The sequence below is a fragment of the Ixodes scapularis genome, unplaced genomic scaffold, assembly GCF_016920785.2.
Source record: "Ixodes scapularis isolate PalLabHiFi unplaced genomic scaffold, ASM1692078v2 PGA_scaffold8__174_contigs__length_109621045, whole genome shotgun sequence".
Lineage (NCBI taxonomy): Eukaryota > Metazoa > Arthropoda > Arachnida > Ixodida > Ixodidae > Ixodes > Ixodes scapularis.
The window spans coordinates 7,448,370-7,473,293 of record NW_024609883.1 but is presented as its reverse complement, the minus strand read 5'-3'; the positions used below and the strand labels follow the sequence as shown (position 1 = coordinate 7,473,293).

At 45.0% G+C, this 24,924-nt stretch overlaps 1 protein-coding gene across 1 annotated transcript in view; it reads left to right on the top strand.

Moving 5' to 3' along the window:
• The window catches only part of LOC8023501 (3-hydroxybenzoate--CoA/4-hydroxybenzoate--CoA ligase-like), a 119,411-nt gene that overhangs the window by 52,652 nt on the left and 41,835 nt on the right, over nt 1-24,924 (top strand). The window contains exons 3-5 of the mRNA XM_042286733.1: nt 13,845-13,948; nt 17,031-17,233; nt 21,603-21,872. Of these exons, the coding sequence (XP_042142667.1) occupies nt 13,845-13,948; nt 17,031-17,233; nt 21,603-21,606 (311 nt within the window). The 3' untranslated portion in view covers nt 21,607-21,872. The remainder of the gene's footprint in view (nt 1-13,844; nt 13,949-17,030; nt 17,234-21,602; nt 21,873-24,924) is intronic.

Sequence of the window (24,924 nt, the reverse complement as noted above, 5' to 3'; positions counted from 1 at the left end):
GAGTGAAAAGGAGGAGCAGACAAAAGTGAAAGTAGAGAGGGGATAGTAGAAGTGGCGACTAGACTGAATCATCCTGGCCGGGCCTTACCAGGACTCCCGTCTACGGGAAGCGGGGGCCGAAGTGGTGTATTGCCTCACCCGGGGGGCCCCGAAGGGTCCAAACCTACCCCGGGCTCGGCTCAACCACCAGGATGCCCTTTTCCCCGGACACGGGAAAGCCACGCACAGCCATACGTGGGCGGGCGAACCCGCATGGCTCGGGGTCCGTGGAGACGCCACTCTCCAAACACCTGCTTTCACAGGTGTCCCCTGCGGGTGCTGTGAAGCTCTAGCTCGACTGGGTCCCGTACGACGTTCCTAACGGCCGCGTCACGAAGGAGCTGGAACGCTACGGTGAGGTGTTCAAAGTAACCAGAGGTCTTTTCCAGGAGTAGGGGTTTGAGGCTGTCGAGTTCAACAGCAGCAGTGTACGCCTAACTCTCAAGGAAGGCTGCACTGTGGATAGCCTCCCCCACGAGGTGCGCCTCAAAGGGTGTAAGGTCCTGGTTGTGGTGCCTGGCCGTGCTCCGCTCTGGCTTCGGTACCGTCGTACGGGCCATATTCGCCGGGACTGCCACGTCCCCCGCTGCTCTGACTGCCAACGCTCCGACCACGACGCAGCAGACTGAGTAAAGACCTACGCCTCGATTGCCCGGGACCGCAAGTTGGAAGACAACTTGCGGTCCAGGGAGCCGACGGAGGGTCTGCTCCAACCACCCTGCCACCGGCGCAACAGCTTGAGACATCCGCAACCACCGGCGATGGCAACCCTAATGCTGCTTTTCCCGAGAGCAACTTTGAGGCCACAACGCAAGGGGCAGGCACCCCCTGCGAAGCAAACAAGGAACGCCTGCCCGAGGGGTGAGCGCGTCCTTTAGGTGGACCATCTGAGGTATAGGGTGGCCTTCCCAGCGGGGAGAACAACTCCGCAAGAAAGGTTGACGGGCAGGAGAACGCCATGGACTTCACTCAGACAGTTAAACGTCCGAGGGAGCCTGCGGTTACGCCAGCTCGTACCTGCGGACCGAGCCCCTACACGGTGCCTGTGCGAGGGTCCAAGAAGTCGAAGGTCACGACGAAGCCGCGTGTCCCGCCGGACGATCGTCGTCGAAAAGTCTCCCTGTGAAGGTACGGTATTTCCTGCTTTACGGGTTTTTCTGAGTTATTTTGCTTTTGTGCGCATGCCTTTTTTTTTTTTTTTTGTCCGTGCCTACATCGCTCTTTGTCGGGTCTACTTTTTAACCGTTCATTAACCTTGAGCAATCTTTACGTGTGGGCACGTTAAACCTGCGTGGCTTAAGTGCCAGGCGTCGCCAATGCCAGGTGAATCGTTTGGAAGGACCTGGACATAGTCGAGGTTCAGGAAACGAAAATGGAAAGCGAGGCTTTGACGGATAGCATGGTACGGCTTTTTGTAGCGAGGTATGACGTCTGCGTCAGCCACACTAAGGGGACGTCGGGGGTGTCTTTTATTTTTACAAAAAGTCAAAGGCGACCGTAGAGCAAGTGATTAGCTGTGATTCGGGGTGCTTTTTATTGTGCGATTTTTTCTTTTCAATTGTGAAGTTTCGCGTGCTCTGCATTTACGCCCCTACAAAGGCAGATGAACGATTTTTTTTAGTTCACTGAACAGTATCTGCAATCGGACCGCATTGTTATTTGTTAGGGGATTTTAACTGTTTGTGCAGCGCAGGACGGATCGGATAGTGCACGGTTCAGGGTTGTGATTTCTTAAATGGTATGGTCGAGCGTGGTGAGTTGGAAGACGTTGCACTGTGCGCGTCGAATGGCAGAAAGGTGCAGTGTACGCATTTTCAGAACGCCAGTCATGCGCGCTTGGATCGTGTGTACGTTTCGCTTGAGCTTGTTAGAGCGTACAAGCAGTATGCGGTCGATCAGGTCTCTTTCAGTGATCATGTTTTTGTTTCTTTTAAGATTTGTTCCTTTAAAGAGCCGCCGGAAAAGTTAATTAAAAAATAGCGCAAGGACGACGGAAGGAAGAACGAGAGACAGGAAAGAGCGCTCTTTCCTGTCTCTCGTTCTTCCTTCCGTCGTCCTTGCGCTATTTTTTAATTATGTTTACCCAACTAGCCCATCAGATGATTTTACGGAAAAGTTCGTTTGAGGTTTATGGAATTTTAATGCCAAGCTTCTGAAGGACGATTGTTTTTCAAAGGCAGTGCGCCAAAAAGCTAAGGGACCTGGCAAGCGCAAAAGGGGAGGAGTTCGGCGTTAAGTGAGAGTCTTTTTGAAACAGGAAGCGAAGATGGCAGCTATTAAACGCTCCAGTTCTTTGAAGCACGACGAAGAAAAAGAAACACGCGATTCAAACGAAGTTCTTTAGTAGCTGGTTGAAGAAGAATGCCTTTCACCTGGTGTCTTTTTCGACGAGATTACTAGTATCAGGAAACGCATCGAGTTTCTTGATGCCGAACGGTGGAGGGGGCTATGGTATGTGCGCGGTTAAAGCGGTTATCGTGCAGTGAGATACCTACAAGAAGGGCAATAGGGGCGGAAGAGAAATTCGCCAGTAAGAGTGACATCGGCGAGATTTTGTATCAAGGGGATTTTTCACGCGATAAAAGAGTAATCGAACGCGCTTTCGTCGACTACTATAAAGACCTTTTCAGCCACCGCGCGCCCAAAAAGGATGACTTTGGAGCCGATTATTTATCATTAATGCCGCGCCTTTTGGATGAATTGCAGGAAAAGTTGGAGCAATCCATTATGTTATGGGAGGTTGAAAAGGCAATCGCCAATTTGCAGAGCGGAAAAGCGCCAAGACCGGACGGTTTGGGCGCTGGGTTTTACAAAGAGTTTAAAGAACAGCTTGCTCCTTTTGTGGACTGCGTCTTTCGTGAAGCGTACAGACTTAACGTTTTGCCTCCATCGTACACGGACAGCATTTTCATTTCCAAGAGTGACGACCCCTTAAAACTCCGTCTCGTTGGTTCCTACCGCCCGATCACATTAACAAACGTCGATTATAAAACTCTGATGAAGGTTTTAGCATAGCGTTTGCAAAGCGTCATAGGGGTTATTGTCGGCTCACGCCGGACGTTAGGAATAAGAGGGAGAAGCATAGTTACAAACATACACGTTGCCCGCAGTTTTTGGGAGTGCTGCGACGCTATGATGCGGAGTGTTGCTATGTTACAGGTTATCTAGAAAAACCTTCTACCGTGCTTCGCATGAAATTCTTTTTTCACTTTTAAGCCATGTCAATTCGGGTTCTGTTCTGTGCAACGGCGTGTGCATGGCGTACAAAAATTGTGCGACTAGACTTGTGGTGAACAGATGTGTCAGCGAGCGCATTCAGTTTTTTCCTTTGGTGCGACAGGGCTGTCCACTTTCGCCTTTGCTGTTTTGTATTTTTCTCGAGCCGTTTGTTTAAGTTTTCTTCGTAGTGAGTTTAATCGGGACTTTCAGTTACAAGCTACTGGAGTGCGTATTTTGTCTTACGCGGACGATGTAGCGATTTTTTGTCTGGAAAAAGAAAGTGTCATAAAAGCCATAGAGCTAAAGGAAGTATTTTGCAACAATACACGTATTCCGTTATTTGGGATAAGTGTCTGGGGTTGTGGCACGGTGATTGGCCTTCAACGCCGGCTGTCCTTGAACGTGTTGTATGAACCAAATTGCCGTCTTGCTATCTTGGGGTTTCCCTTGAGTACTACCGCACCAACGACAAATATTGGCGCGGTGCAATGATTTTCTGGCAGCCAAAGTGTGGTACATTTTGCAGGTGCTGCAATGCTCGGGAATCAACGTATAACGTACGCACCGTGTCTTTTCAGCTTTTATTTGGTGCTCTGTATGGGAAGAAGTACAAGCCGCACTAATCTTTATCGTAGACTCAACGCCGGTGGTTTCGACTTGTCCTATTTCCTTTTTGAGGGAGTTGGTCAGCAGATTTGTTTGGCTCCGCGATCAAAAAAGACCACTTTTTGCGAACTATTATTCGAGTACGGCTAAGCGGAGCAATTCCCGGTTTTGTTGTTTCATCGCGCGAGGACTGCAGTGCCTGTGCGCGTTTTTGTTTAAAGAAGTTGTGGGGGCGTACTGTTTTTTAGTTACTCGTTTCTCGCTTCACTACTTGTCTGAAGTATCACGTAAAGGACTAACGAAAGATTTGATTGATTCACTTTTTTCCATTCACAGGTATCGTTTTTGTACAGTGCGGGGCCACGGCAAGACGTGTTAAAACGAGTTTAAAAAATGCTGGTGCCCCGAACGTGAAAACCTTCTTTTTTTTAAGCTGCACAGTCAGACACTTCCAGTCAAAGCCTGGTTGGTCGAGAAAGGCGTGCCAGTGACGTGATCTGACAACTGCATCCTTTTCAAAAAGCAAGAAACCGTTGAACACGTCCTTCTTGACTTTTGGGACTCTGTCTTTGTTTTCGGATGTCCTCCAAAAGAGTCTCAAAAGAGACCTCCCATTAACGCCACATGGCATCCGTTTCTTAGCTGTCGACGAGGAAAATGGTGTTCCTTTTGACATGATCCTGTTGCCCGGCCTGCACAGCATATGGCGATGTCACATGGCTGTACGACACGCATGTGTCGATGTGCGTCTTGTTCATATATACTTTGTAGAGCACATGCTTTTCTGGAAGTAAATGATCAAGACACAGCAACCACCCCCGGAGTGGTTGCCTCTTCTTGGTGGGATCTCTGCCCTTAAGGACTTTTAACAGTTCCCGACGTCAGCCAAGTCGACTGAGATCTTTTAGTGTCTTATGTGACTGTGTATGTTCAACTTGTGCGTTCGTGTTACATCATGCAATAAACAAGAAAAAAAGCGTACGTGGCCGAGTGGTCACCGCGCTTGACTCTCGTGCGGAAGACTAGGGTTCAAATCCTGAGAGCCGACGCGTGTTTTATTTATTCTTTCAATTTAGATTTGTGGTAAATTCGAGAACCATGTTGGGGCCTGTTCGAGGTCCGAATGTTCTACACGCCGAACCTTCTACGCCGATTGTTCCAGAAGCCCACGCGTGTACATAAGGGGCTCCGCGCGGCGAGCCGCAGTCAGTCTCGCCCAGCGCTCAATCCTGCTGTTTCGCCGTCATTGACGCCTGCGACGCTAACTTACTTCCATTTTGTTTGAGTACAAGTTCGCCCCATTAAACGTTTAGTTTTTTTCAATTATCCTTGGCCTCATCGTTTGTCATTTGTGGCAATATATTATGACGAATGACAGCTAGAAACGATCAGTCGAACCAGAGAGATTTACCAAGGAGCTGAGTAGGAGTGGAACCCCTGAGCATGCAGTCTGCAGCCGGACATCATTGCTCTGCGTTATAAGCAGAAAATAAACGGAAGCGTAACAGGTAGACTGAAAACGGCTTTCCAAAAATACTAATCGTAGGAGAGACTAGTTTATGAATGCATAGTGAATAAGTAGGTTAATAACATGATTAACATTGTGCTGAATAACGAAGAGATTCACTCACAAGTTTTCTTTTCACTATTGTGTCCTCGTGAACACCAACTTTTTGTAAATTTACAGACTGGAACAATGTCCCCTAGAATGTCCCCTGGCTCAGATAATCTAAAAAAAAACGTAATATTATCTTGGAAGTTATACAGAAAAGAGCTCGATTAATATTTCGATACTGTGATCTGTGCTGAGTAGGATATTTTTTTCGTTATCGTTGCGGTTAAGAGTCTTATTAGCAGCATTTCACAATATTGGAATTGGGGAATGAACTATTATCTAGGCATTTGCTTACGGTGTTCATGGAAAGAACAGTTTCTTTTTTGACCTCTCCATTTTGGCGAGCCCACGGAAATTCCCGGTGTGAGGTTGTTGGGTAAGGACATTTCTGGAATACCGAGATATTTTTATCCAAACACCGGCGAAACAAGGTCGCATCTTCGCACACCCACCAGATGCGGCGTCAGTGCTTTGGCGGCAATGAACAGTAATGTCTCTGAATAGATATTAATAGGGTGATTTCATTTGAATTCGACCAAACTTGTCGGGGGGGGGGGGTCTTTAGATTTAATCGTAAAAAATATATATGATACCCGGATCCTTGTGATGAAAGAAACTGCCTTTGAAAAAAATTAGAATTGTATAGTTTGAGAGAAAAAAATTCTGAGGCGCTGCAGGGTAGAACACGTCAAATTCACAATTTGATTTTATCTCGAATTTAGCCGCCATTTACAAAATATCGAATTCTTGCAAAATTATTATATTTATTACGCAATATTTACGCAGACTTGGCTATTTTTAGAGGTAAATTTCTGTCTTCTGTTATTTTAAATTAATTTTCTAAAAAATCTCAAACATGCAACCTAGAGCAAGTGTGATGCAACTTCGGACAGCTATATAAAACGAACGGTAGGGCGCAATGACGTGAGACAGATATCTGTGCGTAGCTATCAATGTAAGCTATCGATTGACATGTATTTTCTGGTTATTGTGTTTACCGTGTTGTTTTTATTCTGCCACAAATATAGACAAAAATGAAAAATATGCAAATTTTGAAGTCAATTTTCTCAAAAAAGCCATTTTTTATTTCGTTCATACTTTTTTAATTTATTGCCCAGATTCTGCTTAATAACCGGGTATAAATATTGCTTGACCTTTTTTTGTTGTAGTTTTAGGACAACCAGTTGAATAAGTCATTTTTATCGCGTAATACCAACCTCCGGCTCCGGTATGCGGGCTTCACCGCAACATTGATAATTGGCTCAGCAATATCAGATTTCACTGAAAACTACTTTACCCCGTTGAAGTTTTACTAATATATTTAAAAAAAAATCAGTAACGTCATAAAGAAATGAGAGATGGCTGAATTGACGAAGTGATGTCTGCGAAGTCACAGGTTGCATTTTCGAACGTCGCCACGACAACGTTTTACTACTGAGGTTGCACGAAACTTATATATTTAAATTATTTGTTGGAACATTGTGCCGTGATAAACAACAACAAAAGTAAATTTAGTTAACATCAATGTTAACTAGCCTAAGCGAGTGGAGAGATCCAAGACGTTTCATCCGTTTCGATCATGTCGGGTTGCATTCTACGGCACTATCCAGTCCAGAAAAACAATATCCCCGTTTATGCGTTTCGGACAATCTTTATTTTATACAAACATTATCGGAAAATCGGCTCGAATTTTTTAAATTTACCGCATGGCATTCTTTCGCCTATCCTTCATTGGCCCTTAGTATTCCGAGGTACGTGAAAAAAAAATTGACTACATTTTGTCCATCCTTCGGCTTTTGGACTACTTGTTGCATACGTTTAAATTTTTTGGTCTACGCACAGCATATCGGAAGTTGCTTTTCAGCTTACAGTAATCATACTCTTTTGTTGGCAGTATGCAATAAAACATTCATAGGTAACAGTTTAACAAAATCACTCTATTTATTGAGTAATTTATTTGGGTTAACAAGGCACACCTATAGAAACACATAATTTTTCACAGAAGCGCAAATGTACAAGAAGAGGCTTTAACAACAAAACAAAACAAAGCCGTAGATCATCTGAGAGTTCCGCACGTGCACCACAGAGGTTCATGCATTAAGACGAAGATAGAACAGTTCGCTCAAGCTGCACTTCGCCCCTTTCGCGTCGCCACACGTGCGAAGCGCGGATGCCTTTCCGAGTCGGTACGCAACTCCACTCTGTTTTCTTGATTCTGCGGAAGTCACTCACCTCCTTCTCGGTTAAGTTCATGAGAGTTACGTTTTTGACACGCCTTCCAACCTTGTCCACAAAATCTACTGATGTTCGGACGAGCTGCTCCTCCGGGGAACGGAGGTTGTGCACCGTTGCGTGGTGTTTGAGAAGCCCTCCAACCCCGTCACAAGAGTTTTTACCATGCCCAGAGGCAGAAAATATCCACTTCAATTGGGTATGGCCCACTCGTTCGAACTCATGCAGCTGAAATCTATTTTTAAAATGAGCAGGTGCCCCGTCGGATATGTACGTTAGTGAAGCATAAACTGGGATGTGCTCCTCCAGCCAGTCTTCAATAAGTCTCAGAGCCAGCAGCGCATGGGAAGTGTCATGACATAAGTGCTCACAGACAACGCCGAAGCATTTTGAGCCTTGCGACGTGGATGCCACACACGTGAACACAGAGAGCTGACGCTTGTGCCAGTGGTACTTCTGTATCTCGTGTGGCAAAATTACCGTCCAGTTCTCCGCAAAATCGAAGTGCATGACGATGTGTCTTGAGGTCACACTAGACTTCTCAATCCGTATGGCTTCCCGTTGTGTCCTACGAATAAAATCGTGCGTGGAAAACCTTGTGGCCCATTTCTGTAGCTCTTTCAAAAATGCGCTGGAGTCGGCAGTCTTGCTTATCAAATTACCATTCTCCCATGTGAAAAATGTAATTTCCTCTTCAGGCACCATTTCCAATGATTCTAAGGAGAGTCTGTCAGTCGAGGGGCAGTCTTTGCATTCGCCTCTGAAACATTCGGACGAGGGTTCAAGGCAGAGGCACAAAGCGAGAATCTCCTCTTTTGTTATTTTTTCTTCTCGCATGCTGTTCAGGGTGGAAAAGCACAAATCGAAATTTGTACAGCACACACATGCACAGACAGTCTGTTCAGGGTTTAGCTTGACCCACTTTGGCCGCAGCGAGTAAAATTTAGTCAGACCTAATTTTGAGTCCGGGTTTGCTTCCTTAAACAGCCTGTACGTCTCTCGGACAGACCTTGTCATATACCGCTTCACGACCACATGTTCTTCGCCATCCTTCAGAAGCTTAACAGCATCTTTTTTGTTTGGGCTCTGCCGAGAACAGTCGAGATCGTCGTCGGTGTAATATTGCGTGGCTGCCCGTATGGTGTCCTCGCTTATGCTTCCACCGTGATAAGGCTCCGGACGCTCCCATACGCCGAACCGTTCACGAAGCTGCTTTGATTTCTTCAGAAGGTATTTCGATGCCTCAGGAATTAGCCGTTCTAACTCCCTAGTGGCTACGCCCTTGGGCACAAGCGTGAGGAGCTGACATCTCTCCTGGTAAGATGCCGCCTTCACAAAGGCCTCTCTGATGTTTGCCCACCACCCGTCGCAGCCGAGGCATGGTTGATCACTGCGAGAACTTGACCCACTTGGCTCCAAGGTATATGCAGTCGCCAACTTTTTTCGTACCTGTCGGCTGTGTGATCCTTCAATCTCCCGCTGTTTTCTTTCAGCATATGCCTGACGGTTTTTCGGGTTTACTGTAGAAGGCATGCGCAAAGGAGTTGTTTCAAGCCCAGCAGCAGAAATCTCTTCGTTAAGACCTTCCACTACTTCGTGCTCTTCGATGCAGCTTGCTGGAGAGCTCGAGCATGGATCACTGACAGATGATGAAAGCTTCTCACCGGTGTACTGGAAGCAGTTCTGGCAGAGCACGTCATCCAACGCAAGAGCCGCGGCTTTCGATGGAGGTAGGATTATCTTCAAGGCGTCTACGTTGAGATCGGTGACATAACGAAAACGACGGTTGCGGTATACCCTTCGCTTATGTCTCTCGAAGTAGTCCGCGCAACTCTTTCTTTTAAAGCTGAAAACTGCAGCCATGACTGAGTTCAAAATAACGCGTTCATTCCTCGGGAGGTTCCGGCTTTCTGCTTTCGACGCAGTTCCGCAGTTCTCTTATACAAATTCATTGCTGCAAGCCCTCTTCTTATATTTTTTTTTATTCTCTTATACTAGATGAGTTTGTCAAATATAGACACTGATTAGCGAATCAACCTAAGGACGCCAGAAATGTCATGGTGCGTGTTATTCGCTTACAAGTAAAAATAAATAATGGATAAGAGAAACAGACAGACCATAGCACCAGGGGCTCAAAGAGGACTACAAACATTAGTTCCGGAGAAAAGCGCTGCAACGAAGACACAAAATGATAAGCCAACCAAACCTTCCTTTTTGTTCTGATGCTCTTGCCAACACTGTGGCCATGTTTGTACTGGTGATAACTTGCCACCCTTGAAACAAATAAGTATCCGCAAAAGCTGTATGTATACAGTTACGACTCCATCGACCGGCGTGATAATGTCTAGTGTTTACTGCATTTGTTTTCTCCTTTTGACGAACTTGACCCAGCCGAGCTACAGAAACTTCGGGCACCAAAGAGTCTCAAGCTTCCGCCCATAAATTTATTGGGAGAAGGACAAGGACTGCTTCACACAGTTCCACTTCGCTGTGATGCATTGCGACAGCCTGTGACGACGCGAGTTCCACTCTAACAAGATTAGTATAACCCTCTTGCAACGGCGCACGCCGAGGTCAACTAAGAGTCGCATGGTAATCTTCATGATAAGAATCGCAGCCTTTTGCTGGCGCTCGCGAAGAGGTTACTGAACCTATACTTCACCTAACAACTGGACCAGTTGCAACTGATGTAACGAACATGGCTCTTTCTTTTGATGTAAAAACAAACATAAAGAAAAGCGCCAAAAAACGTGCATACCCAGCTGGTAAGCAACACACGGGAAATCAATTAAAAAAGTTTGAAAGAAAAAAAAAAATTTGCCTACGCCACGTGCCTTCTGTCATTTTTTTGTGACATTTCTTTTTTTGTAAAAAATATATTACTAGGAATGCAACGAGGTAAAGTGGTTGTCAGTGAAATCTGATATTGCTGAGCCAATTATCAATGTTGCGGTGAAGCCCGCATACCGGAGCCGGAGGTTGGTATTACGCGATAAAAATGACTTATTCAACTGGTTGTCCTAAAACTACAACAAAAAAAGGTCAAGCAATATTTATACCCGGTTATTAAGCAGAATCTGGGCAATAAATTAAAAAAGTATGAACGAAATAAAAAATGGCTTTTTTGAGAAAATTGACTTCAAAATTTGCATATTTTTCATTTTTGTCTATATTTGTGACAGAATAAAAACAACACGGTAAACACAATAACCAGAAAATACATGTCAATCGATAGCTTACATTGATAACTACGCACAGATATCTGTCTCACGTCATTGCGCCCTACCGTTCGTTTTATATAGCTGTCCGAAGTTGCGTCACACTTGCTCTAGGTTGCATGTTTGAGATTTTTTAGAAAATTAATTTAAAATAACAGAAGACAGAAATTTACCTCTAAAAATAGCCAAGTCTGCTTAAATATTGCGTAATAAATATAATAATTCTGCAAGAATTCGATATTTTGTAAATGGCAGCTAAAGTCGAGATAAAATCAAATTGGGAATTGGACGTGTTCTACCCTGCAGCGCCTCAGAATTTTTTTTCTCTCAAACTATACAATTCTAATTTTTTTCAAAGGCAGTTTCTTTCATCACAAGGATTCGGGTATCATATATATTTTTTACGATTAAATCTAAAGACCCCCCTCCGACAAGTTTGGTCGAATTCAAATGAAATCACCCAATAAGAATTACCTTATGGTCTGGCATTTGCCTTCCTTAATATTCGCCAAATAAAACATAAGCCGCAAGAGAAGTGACCTAGTAAAATTTTGCAAAAGTAAGTGTCTAAGCAGATCTACTTTATAGAAATGTTTAAACAAACTGATTTTTATCTGACTGAGCAGATGCACTTCGCAGATTTCGGCGTCATCAGCCACTGAAAGTAAATCTCTCTTCGCAATCAACCTGCATACGGTGATCTGCATGCAGCCGATTTTTTCTCGGCGTCACCTATTGCGGGTCCAAGGCAGCCTCAAGTTGTTTGTTACACTTGCCCGTGCCTGACGTCCCAGCCTTTGTGTTAAAATAAATTAATTAAATCAGACTCTCTATTTTAAAGGGATACTTCAACGAAATTCGCAATATACCCGTCGTGTTGAGAAATAGGCTGAATATGGTCCACAATATCCTTCAATGACAGTCGCACGCTCGTATTTTGCGCCTGATGGCTGTAGTTTTCGTTAAAAACGGCCCACTCTGGCGAGCGCGCGGAGAGCAGCCTGCGGAGAGCACGTGACACCCAGCCCAATCGTGACGTAGTTTGTCTCGGGACGAGCAAGACTGCGGCGAGGCTGGCATCGACAAGACGATTGCAAGCAACGCATCCAGCCACCGCCATACATCTGCTCGTGCGGGCAAGTGCGTGCAATGACAAGCTCGCCAACACATCGTTCACGCGCGCGCTCCGCATGCTTTAGCGCATGGGGCACCAGGGAAGCGATAGTCTTAGGCGAAACGTGCTTAGCCACAATTTGTCAACGTCCCTAGAGGGAAATTACAACCGAGACTTTAGCAAAAATCCACCAGACGCCATTTGCTAACCGTTTAATTTGTTTTCAAATCCATTATCTTGTATTATCTTGCAAGAAATTGGGGTGTCTGAAGTGATTCTGCTCTCTTGAAAACGTATAGGCCTAGAAATAAGCGCCGTAAATTCGGTGTAGGATCCGTTTACAAAATTAAAGCAATAGAAATACCTCATACAAAGAACCGAGCACGGCAGCTTATTTAAATTCATAAATAGACCGGTCAAGCATCTTTGAAAAATTATTATAAATCTCAAACATCGTGTGGGTGTGTTACTATTCACAAACAAATCGCCTTATGTTAAAGTTCCACCATTCCCAGCATTAGATAAAACGCAAGTCAAAGGTTCGATGCATGTCTTCTCAAATACCCCCATATCGTCAAAAACCACTGTTTACGACCTGTTACTCATCCAAATTATGAAGCTTTAGAAAACCCGCTGATTAGTTTTTAATATCTTGAATTTCAATATTTAAAGCAACCTAAGGGCGGCCGCATCGCGTGATTTTAAGATGGTAGTACCCATTCAGAGGACGGGGAAAAAGCCTATAGGTAACGTCACGTCAGGTAACGTGAGCGTGAGTGGGGAAACTTAATTGCTGCATAGATCACCTGACGTGCACTCTAAGAAGTGCCCGCGCGTCTGCTTACACGCAAAGCACTCAAAGAGCCAACCTCTTCGGTCTACGAAATCAGCTGAGCGAATGATGAGGCTAAACATATCTTTCAACGTAAAAATGAAGTCTGCGCTGTGGCATTACGCAATACAAAGCGTCATGCTTGCATACCGGAATGCAACAGCAGAGTCTGAATTTTTAGGTCTAATGATGGTTCCTCCTCGTCTTTCGCTGAGCTGATTTCGTAGATCGCAGAGATTGACTCCTCGAGTGTTTTGCGGGTAAGTGGATGCGCAGAAATGTTTTATTGTGGGAGGTCAGGCGACATGAAATGGCGACACGTGACATAAACACCAATTCAGTTTCGCCGCTGAGTTTAGCGAAATGCACGGACAAACGGAGAGTAAGAGGAAATTTTGAGATTGCGACTTCCGTAAAAACCTTTCATGGTTTAATATATAAGTGCATTTTAAACGGTCTTAATCTTATAAATCTCTGTCGCAACACCACGCACAAGTCGGATGGGCTTATATAGGAATTTATCTTCGCATGTGAGGTTCACGACTGTCACGGCATATGAAATGATTAGCTAGATTATTTTCAAAATATCTTCAAAGGTCCTCTTTCTTATCATGAAAAATTCGACCACCCGAGCAAAGCTGGGACGGTCGAGTTTTTTATGGTAAGCCTTAAGCCGTGGTTACACTTCTTATACATCATACAAAAGAGTCTGCCTGGATACATATTCGAACGCAAGTCACTCCGAGATCCGTGCTTAAAATGGCGCATGGCAATGGGTCCAAGGATAAAACTTGGCACGAGGTATTGGAATGCTTTGAACCATAGATATTTTGGTGACTCGTGTTTTCAGACAGTCTTTTGTATAATGTATGAGCAGTGTGACCCTGGCTTTAGAGTTGTCTATGTCTCTATGAGGGTGGTTGTATAACATCGTATGTCAGCCTATATCATTTTTTTTGTGTGTTTCAGAGGACATTCTTCATAGGATTCGTAATAGTAACGTCACCCACATCCTTACCACATCGAGTGAAGCTAGCCGATTTAGCGACATGCGGGAAAGGCTGGACATGAAGGTTCGTATACTTAAGCGAGATCAGGATAGAATGCGCGGTTTTACGCAAATATTGGGGCCAACATGGATACTTTTGAAGGGCGCATAAGATATTGCTGTGCGGCGCTTCACCTTGAGGGGATAGAAAATGTTGATTTTCTCAGAAGAGAGGGGGAAAGATCCTTTGACCTCAAATAGCTGTGGGTGTTTCGTGTCTGCAGTAGCATATCTGTCTAATGTTTGCGAAGAGCACTAAGGGTTGTGACGTTATAACTTCTATTATAAATATTTAATACCAGTTACAACGTTTAAACAATACAAAACAGCTATGACTCAAACATAGTCAAACATTTGATCTCCCTTTAGCTTTTGACGGTTTTATGTAGACGGTGTCTATACTAACAATCGATGTAGACAAAATTTGAAAAAAAATTAGGTTTTCGAAGCGGCCTGCTTCTTTTCCAAGATGAACCTGCTTCGTCTCAGGCTTCGGTCCTTTGGGCTCTGCATCCGAAGAAGGTTACCCCATCCTGGAGTGAATGCAGTGTTGGGCTTCCATTTTCTCAACTGGTCATCTGCTTACCGGATACTGCAGATCTCACTAAATGAGATTTCACAAGAACATTGAATAATGTAGAAGGTTCTACCGTACCAGATGACCATCTCCTTTGGTACAAGTTACGGATCGTCCCCATCTTTGCGGTTTCTCAGCGTAGCTGCTTCTAAGCTTCTTGAGTTGTCGTGGAAGGTCATTGTGACAGGAATGAACGTCTCCTACCAAAGCAACGTACAAGCAAAGTTCGAATCCCTTATCATTCTCTGCGACTCTCAACTCAGCTCCGGGACCATGGATCTACTTTCCAAGGGGCCTAAGTTCTCCCCTGGTGTTGACCTATCCTAAGCGAGATGTTTCTCTTGTACGATGGTCGTGAGATGAAAACACGCCTTGCTGATTTGACCCTGGACTGTCATGTTTTTCGGTACGAGGATGATTACGTAATTGTCCACCCAAATTCGGTTTCTTCTAGTTGTATTGTGGACGTCTTTATTTCCTCTTCGTCAGGTATCAAATTTAATAGAGAAGACTCCACGCACAAAGGTCTGCAGTACCTAGATCGTCGTCTACGTCGTCTATCTTCCGGATTATGCTGGACTTTCCAACAACCTTCTAAATACATGTACTCTCTCTCTGTATTTCGCACTCTAAAATTGTCAAGCATAGAATTGTCCGGTCCCTTTTTCTCTCCTCCGATGCTCCGTAAAGTTCCCACCTTGTCTAGTTCAGCTTATCAACACAGAAAGAACGCCTCCTCAAGGCTGGGTACCCGAAATATCTTCTTTCGACCAACATCATTCGTCTAATATTAGGTTCCAAGAGCTTTCAGTTTTCCAGAAGGAGGAGTTCTGAGGTGGTTACCATACTTCACGTCCATAACACCTGTCACCGCTTGAAGACCATCGCAGCACGGTACGGCACTTTTGTTGTTTTCTCGTGCAAGACACGCCTAAAACAATAAGGCCAAAAGGTCAATGACAACAGTGCCCCCAAAGTCTGCTCCATCCAGAATGCCAACACATTTGTCCCCATCGACGACAAGGTTGTGTGCCGTACTCCCTCTACCTGCGGGGATTGATACGTTGGATGGACCGGTAGGTGTTTCAACGCTCGCCTCCGGGAGCACTTCCTCGGGGTAACTTGTGCGTCTAGTGTCTCTCTTCATCCCAGTGTGAAGCACAACCGCATTTGTTCAAATTGTGAGCCGGACTTCCAAGCTGTAGGCGAGTCATTGGGAGACACAGGGACAGACTAGGACGAAAAAGTTTTGAGCCCTTTAGGATAGCCGGGCATGAATTCAAATATGCGTCACCCTCCCTTAAGTTAACCAAGGCGAAGGTAGAGTTTCTGAGAGGAACTAAAGGGGTGAGCACAAGTTGGCTCAGAGTTTCCTTTTTTTTTCGGCGGTGTTTTCTTCATCTTCTTTTTTCTAGGGAAGATATGAATCTTTTTAATTTCTTTTAATTTTAATCTGAATATCTTGTTGTTTTTTTTCGTTTTTCAACGCTGCTATCTTCTCCATTTTCGCGGGTTCCTTCCCTTTTTTTTGAGGGTTGGGTTAAAGAAGCGCTGACCCATTGAGGAGGCATAATAAATGCCGGTTGCTAAATGAAAGGACTGTCCTTTGTGTGTATCTTTCCATATGTGCTTTATTATTTCGTGCTCCAAGCAATGAGATCGTGTCAGATGCAATTTTATTTTCTAATATTGGTACTTTGAAGTTTTAGATCTTCTCAAACTCTATTCTCTTGGGCCTTAGAGAGGCTAGAAACTTGACTCCAAAGCTTTTCCCGTTGCTATATATGCAGAGTTATCGAAGCACAATTGCGTTCGCTAAAAAGCTTCCTGACTAAGCAAAAGGTACAACTAAACGTTGGCTTATTTATAAATTTGCCTCGCATTTGGGTCTGACTTGCGGTGGCTCGTCTTCAAGAAATAGTAGTGACTCTCAAAAACTTCACTGTCATTCTTACATTTAGCGTTATGTAGGTTCCTGAAAGCTTAAAAGTAAACCTAACTTGAATTTGCCTTTTCAGTGACGTTACAGGTTTGCGTTTTTTTAAATATTTTCTAACGAATAAAACAAACAAAAGAATTTTGTTTTTCTTATTTGCCGGTGACAGAAGGGTGACTACCTCAAACCAGCGCGGTACTGCTGCTTTTGTAAGACGATACGGTTAGGATTATTTCTGGACCAGAACACTCAATGACTGTCGAAAATGGGCTAGAACATTCCAGAAAGAAAAACATTGCGAACAAAAAGAACTGACCGAAGCGGTGCGTGCATTTCGTTCCTTCGGGTAGCAGCCACCTGCATTCTTAACTCAGCCACGCAATCGGCAGCATCACTTGCCATCCTGTCTTGATGATCGTCACGCGACAAATAATAGGAAAAATGCACTCGAAGCTGCACCATCGTAAGAGCGGTTTTTGTAATGGAGGTTTTTACTTCATATGAGACGGTATTTGTTTCCCATAATGTACCGACCACGCACAAGGGGGTTGCAAGCCAAGAGAATGCCATTAATTACCGGTTCGATGCTTTCAGGGTTGCTTCACCACAGGAACCGACCCGGGATTTGTCTCCGTGGCCGAGTTCAAGAAGCTGAATGAAGACTCATACGAAGAGTTGCCTGCGGAGGACGCCAAGAACGAAGTGGTCGTGCACTTGTACACATCGGGAACAACGGGTCGACCGAAGGCCGTCGAGCACACGCAATACAGCCTCGTGGCAAGTTTGCCCCGGCCCGGGTTAGTTTTGCAATTTGTAATTATGCGCTCGCGCGCGGATTAACTGTTAGTATGCCTATACCACGTCGTCACTGACAGAATGAAAATGGCAGGGCATGCCTTTCGAATAGCCAGCCTCCAGCACGTGTTCGATGCCTTCTGTTGAGCCGCTACTGCTCATGCGCGCTCCAAGTGCACGAGACGGCAAAGCACTATCAAAGGTAGAACGGTTGCGTTGGTGACAACTGAAGCTTCACACTGCCCTTGTCGCCTCCCCAGTGGCCATAGTCGGTTGCAATCTAAGATCGGCTGGAAAAGCTCCGCACCGAAGTCCAGGACAAAAATGTTATACTAAACAAAACGCCTGATTTCGCTATACGTTGTTCGTTCGCACTAACGTCGCATCAGCTTCCTCCGTGGTGGTCTGTCTGCTCAGTGCGCATCTTTAGAAGCGCACAGTTTGTGCCATGAATTTCTTTTCTTGGCGAGAGAAAGTAGGATGGATCACGAGCATCGCCCGATAACGTCACGGGCGAGCCATGTAGAGCCCTTCGCGGGAGATGAATGGCGTTTGGGATGCCGGAGCTCCAGCATTCGCGCGTTCCCTCCAGCAGTGCCTCGGTTCTGCGTGCACTTTCGAGGCCTACGAGTCAGGGAAGCGTTTATGAAGGTAGGAAGCTCACGCTGGAAAGAGAGCCGATGGACCTCCTTGAAGTTTTCACTCTCTCACCGACTCTAGCGTTAAAAAATGGGGCCAGCGAAACTTGCGATTCTGAAACAACACGCAATGACTAGAAAATTAACATTACAATGAATGAGTTGTCATATCTATGGCGTCTATAGGACGTCTTCATCTGAGTGTTACCACAAAAGTATTGAATATATATGACGTGTTGTTGCATTGGGCGACAAAAATAAAGTAACTAGTTTAGGCATACCAATGGTAAAAGTGTGTAGCGGAGAAAAATAAAACTGAGGGTGAGAAACTCTTAAACCCTAGCGCCTTCTAATCGGCAATTAAATTAATTTGGTGTTTTGCATCGTACCGTCGTGCGGTCGTGTATTACAATTACATGATGCACGCTAAAGACACCAGGCAAGCCCTCGTGGTGCAGTAATTATAGTCCTTATCTACGGCGTAAACCAGTGTCAGCTACCTCAAAGCCACACCAGCTTTACACTCTCCAAACACGTACATCTACATTTTTAGTAAACGCTTAATTTGGTGTTGTTTCCAGCGCAGTTCTAGCGCTGAGGTCTCACCGCGCTCAATCTGTCTTACCAAGAAGGATCATGAGCTTTTTTTTTTTTTTTTCTCTCTCTCTTAACATTTTAGGTATCACCAAACTTTCAATTGTCAAGAGGTTTTTGCTTCCTGGTTATCGACCACAACGGGTGCTGGATTTCTGTTTTATTTGATAAAATGTACTTCAGGAGCGGAGACTGTTCTTCTCTCCAAATCAAGTGACGCGGAGGAAATACGAGACACATTTAAAAAATACAAGGTATGACAAACACATTTCTTCTATACTAATTGTCATTAACCGTTCCACACTAAACACTTCTTGTAAAAGTTTTGCTCGGCTGGCCTTCTATGTGTCGCAAAGGAAGGCAGTCTGTTTTGATTAGCGCCAAGTAATAATGATAATAATAATAATAATATTAACCTGTATTGGCTCGGGAGAATCGCGGCACCACGTCGCTGTCGCAAGCGGAGTCTCACAGGTTTCTGTGTGGGGCCACTGTTTCTGATGCGAAAGCATTATCCCATAGAGCGGAGCCGGCGGCGTCTGTAACTGCGAAAGGACGCGGAAGAAGAGGCCATTCTCCCATTGGCTGAGCGAAACGGCCCCAGCCATTGGCGGCCGCTTCACGAGAGCGGACACTCGGCTCTCGGGTAAGGCGTCGCCGGAGGGGTGGGGCGAGGAGCTGCCGCCGCTTCTGCTCCTCTTGTAGCCGAGGCACATGGCAGCGCCTCAGGCACCTCTTTGATCGGCGGCCGCAACCTCGGCAGTCGCGAAGCGTGGCCGTCCACGCCACTTTACACTCCAGACGAACAAAGAGAGCGGAAGAGCGGCATTCATGCATTCGCATTCACAACCCATAAGAAGCTCGCTTAAAGGGGTACTCCGCCGATTTCTTCATGGTCCCCGATTTGCTTGAAAGTTTGCTAAACTCGCCAAACAACATCGCCAAAATAGTATCCCAAATATTAGGTCAAAATAATTTTTTTTCACGAAGTTATTGAATTTACAATTTTGGTCTTCACCGTGTTTTTCAAACTGAAAGTCTCTACTGGCAACAATGGAAAAGTGACGTCATTGGAAGTGCAGGGGTTCACTCTTTGGACTGTAGAATTTGTTCCCAACTGATTTGAAGCAGTTTCATGGTGTCAAATGAATGCCTTGGAAGCTCGCTCCAGTCCCCGCGCTCCAGCACGGAACAAATAATTGGCATGTTCTATTTTTTAGACTGCTCGCCCGACTGGCAAGCTGAACTTCCACTGACGTCACGGCCCTGAAAAGGGCGGGTATATTTGAATGTCTGTTTTTGCGTCATTTTCATTTGCCGATTTCGCAATAACTATTATGAATTTCGCGATATTAAATAGCATTCCAGAAAGGGTAAAGGCCTGGGAGTCAGAAAATATAGTTAGTTGAGGTAGCTCAAAAATCGGCGGAGTACCCCTTTAATAGGTGTCCTCGGAATTTATTTTCCTTCCTTATGATATCACAAATTCACTGAAATAAAAACATACGACCGATTGCAGGGCATTGCACGGCGATACATCACGCGTCTCCAACTGATAAAAATAAATAAAAAGGAGACTATAGCACCAGCCAATGTCTCCTTTTTATTTATTTTTATCAGTTATTAAAGAAAGACAGATGAAAAAAATTGGCAGATACTTACGCATCCCGTAAGGTGAAACACAGTGACAGCTGAGCTGTCAAGTCGCAGCCGCTAATGTGTCATTTCGAAGCAGATAAACACGATAAACGGTGAAAGTGCGAGCGAGCACTATAAAGTCCGCATGGGCGTTTTATATTAAACTGAGTAACACACCGGGTTAAAAATTTCGTGAATTTTTGAAACCGATGAGGGTCTATTAGGTATAAAGAATTTTGCGAACATGCTGAACAATTTCATTGGGCAGCAACTAGGACTGCTTCGTGGTAATTGAAGAACACTTCGAAAAACACGAGGCCAAGTTTCAAATCCAGGAAAAGATGAAACTACATGTGCATGCATGAACCGTTCGCTGTCGTTGGTCTGACTGTCTGAACGTCTTATGCAATGGTACTGCACACAAATTAACACGGCCTTGTGATCCATGACGAACATTTCAAAAATGGCGCACTCTAGGCTCAAGCGTTGTATCTCCGCCTACTTTGAGTTTCGTGGCTTCGCCGGCTTCCCACCCACCCAGCTTCATTTGTTTTATTGCCCGAGAACATTCTACGTGGTGTCACAGTGTCACCTGACGTCATAACATCAGGCGACGAGTGGTGCCACCTGGCGTTATTAAGTGGCAATGGAACCCCACATGCAACGTGACTTTGCATAACAGTGTCACGTCACGGTGTCAGCTGACGCCAGCAACAGGTGACATGATCTGCGGCGTGACGTCAGCGGCGTGACGTCAATGTAGAGTCCTTTGGCGGAGTGCCGAGAATGGCACGCGCCAATATGAGTGCGGTCGACGGCATAACCCCGCGAAGTGACCCACTAATAGCTCTCGCTTTAATATCGCTGTAAAATGAAACAACGCATCTAAGTGTAACCATGTGTGTTTTACGTGCAAGCGTAAAGGCTCGTTCACACAGTTGCGTTGACTGTGTTGCGCTGCGCTGCGACGTGCTGCACAGCGCCTCCCCATTGGCTCGTCGCAAGGCAAGGGTCGCCATGGCAACAGCTCGACGCAAGCCCTGTTAAAGAGGCGCAAGTTGTTGCAGTTGCACTCCAACGCAGTTGTGTGAACGAGCTTTGAACCTGTCTTATTTACATATGTTAAAAGCTGCGGAGGTGCACACTTTGTCCCGTCGAAAATGCCACACAAAGCTGTACAGCTGTGTAGTGGACTGTTTGGAGATCATTGAGCTCAGGAAAGCCGCGGAACCACAGAAAGTAACGGGTGTAGTCTCTCATACCTGTATATAAGAGACTACACGCTCATTGGGGTTGACTAACTTTCGACTGTATAAACATACCCAGAACACACAATCAGCAAGCAGAACTACCGAAGGCTGTGGTAACTTCCGTCAGGTACGTTAGCTAATGGTGGTGACAAATGTCACCATTGATTCTTGGCACCAGTACAGCTGAAGTGTCGTTACTTACTTGTTATTGAGCATCTCTTATTTAAATTCTTCTTTTCTCGTTGCTGCAGGTGACTTGTGTGGCAGGGAGTGGTCCCCAAATGGTGTTGCTTGCCAAGACGATGGAAGAAAAAGGAATTCGGCTAGAAATTCTACAGAACGTCGTTCTTTGCAGTGTAAATGTTACAGATCATATTCTGAGGCAACTTTTACCGTCGTTTAACGTGGCTATCATCAAAAGCTTTTATGGATCTACGGAAACTTGCGGGATCTGTAGACCTCCCTGGGGTGCATCCAACTGGTACGGCATTGGATTCCCATATCCGATGGTAAAGATTAAGGTGAGTCTGATTAATTGTTGGGATAATTATGGCTTTCATGGGTGTCTGTGATTATGATATTCTGTGATCATTGGGAGTTTATTGCGACCGCCAGAATCAATGAAAAGTTCTACATACAGCAGGATTAGTTACAAAATTTTATGAGGAGCACATCGCATAGATGCTGGCTAAACACCTCCTCTAAGGCAGCATACCTCGTTCAAACACCGAGACATCAGTAATGATCAGGGTTGTGTTTTGCGTATCAACTGAGGCTCGATAATTGATCACGATAACAACATATAACAAAAACGAGAGACAGCTCATAGAGGCTTGCGCATCTATTGTTGTATTCGTTAGTAAAAATGGGAATGTTTTGAGTTTACTTTGATTACCGACGCTGAAATCGCATAAAGAATATATATATATATATATACCACACACTTTGTAAGACAGAGTCAGGTTTTACTTGCGAAAGTATTACTCTTGAAACCGATCAGCATCCAGACTTAAGCTGCACGGCGAGATCAATGGATTGAACATTCGCCTCCCGTAGTGATTGATCAGCGCTGCGCGTGACATAGCCCCCGTTCCCTCGATCCCCGGGCGACGATGTCCCCGTCTCCTTGTACCGATGGCCAGCTGTTTCTAGCAAGCGAGCCCTGTGGCTGGCTTCCTAGGTACAGATATAAGACCGTGCAGAGGAAAGCACTCTCAAAGCTATGGCATAAGCGGAGTGCCAGGTAAGACGCCAAAGAACGCCTAGCTAGGCACAAACCTGACAATTCTGGGGCCTACTAGTTTCAGTCTAATACTGTTTTTCTCCAAGACGTTAGCTAGTCCCAAAGTACTTTCTTTGAGTTTCTACGGTTTTATTTTGCTCGCCACGTACTTGCCATAGACCAGTCAAATATTTGACGTATTAAGCGAAGAACAAATAATGATGCCTAAATCTGGCACTCATTTGGCAATTTTTGGCCCAAAGATGGTAAATGACAGACACACTTTCAAAAGTGAAGCCCAATTTTCGAACTTTTCGGCAAATCAGAGCCAATATACGCAGACTCTGTTTTTTTTCTTGACTTCTTCGGGTTCTTCAATGCACGAAATTTGATCCCAAAGCACAATTTTGACTCGAAGAACTTAGCTCCCAGTGAGGTGGCTGGTGAAATTGAGTCTGAAGTTCTCACGCATCCAGAGCTTGGCAGACTCTGCGCACAGTCTTATCTGAGACGCTGGTTCTAGCAAGCAGGCTCAGATTCCATGTGTCAAGGTTGTGCATAAATTTGCGGAAGACGATGATTATAACCACGAAGACGCTAAACAATATATTAGTAATATAGTAAGGGTACAGGCGAGGTGGTGAATGTTACCCATTCTGAATAAACCTGAGACTGGGGCAGGAATGAACATAGAAGTCGAAAGAACAGAAAATGACAGGACGACGTCTCAAATGTCTTCAACATTGAGACGTCGGCCTGTCCTTTTCTGTTCCTTCAACTTACATCTTCATTTCTGCCCCGGTCTCAGGTTTATTCAACATGGTTAACTATCTTAATGATGATGCTGGTTAAAAAATAAGACGATTTTTTTATATACCAATTTGTTTATTGCGCAGATATAAATACGAGGGTTGTCCGTAAAATAAGGCTCCCAAGGAGCTGCAGTCGCGAAGAACGCTGTTACGCGGGATCCAGCGACACTGGCGTGTAGCCTGCTTCCCCCTCTCCGAGTCCCTGCCCCGGCGAACTGACTGCGACGCTGAGTCTTGGCTTGGCAGCGGTTAGAGATGGAGCTCACAGTCGCTTCTCCCGCCGGGTGCAAATTACGCTCTGTGTATCGCTTTTGTGTGCAAAAAACACGGCGCTTGTGGACATTCATTCCCAACTGTGTAAAGACTACGGAGAAAAGTGTATGAGCGTACAACACGTGGGTCCACTACACGACTCCGGAAACCAAACAACAATCCCGTCAGTGGAAACATCCAAAGTTGCTGAAGCTGCGGGACTTCAAACAAACACTGTCTGCCGGCGAAGTGATGGCGAGCGGCTTTTGGGACAGGAAGAGGTTATTGTTGTGCGAATTCATGCCTGCCGGTACAACAATCAATGCCGATCGCTACTGTGAGGCTTTGAAGAACCTTCGCTTCCCGATCCAGAACAAGAGGAGAGGCATGCTCAGGAAGGGACTGCGTTTTCATCAGGACAACGCTCGTCCGCATATCGCCCGTGTAACAGACAATTTCATCAACAAATTTGAATGGGATACTGTCACACACTCGCCCTACAGCCCAGACACAGCCCCAAGTTACTACCATCTCTTCCCGGAATTGAAAAAACGCTTGCGTGGGACGCATTTCAGAACCAGGCAGGAGCTGAAAGAAGAGGTTTGAGCTACTTTCGCGGCGCGGCGGGAGAGTTCTACGATTCAGGCATAAAGGAGATGGTACTACACCACAAGCAAAAATGCCTTGATATCAACAGCGATTATGTCGAAAATAGGGGAAAGTCTACGCTTTCCAAAAATGTAATATTCAATGCCAATAAAAACTTTTTTCGCTGTGAAAAATCACTGGGAACCTTATTTTACGGACAACCTTCGTATAATGGTCTAACTATTTAGTACGTTTCACACACACAAAAAAAAAATATTTACTTCAACATTTTTGTTGCCGATGCATCTTTAAAAAAACTATCTGATTGCATAATTGGCTCGGTGATTTCGCTGTGATTTTCGGTGATTTTGACTTAAAATCTGCCTCATGCTTGGCCTTTTCGTCTTCTCTAACTCAAATACTTGAAAAAGGTACCTTACGGTAGCTTGCAATTTATTTTTTATTCACTTGGCGGATTGTTCACACAAGAGATTCGTTTCTTCGTAATGAAGACGGCTTAGAAAGATTGCAATGTGTCATGTGTTATGCGTCATTTGTCATGTGTCATGTGGCATGTGTCAACATTGCCATGTGCCATGTGTCGTAACATCTTGCGTATTAGTATTTGTTCTTAAGCTCCAACCGTGTGTAAGAGAACAATTACAAAATGTATACGTAATAAACGTGGCACTCTGCTGC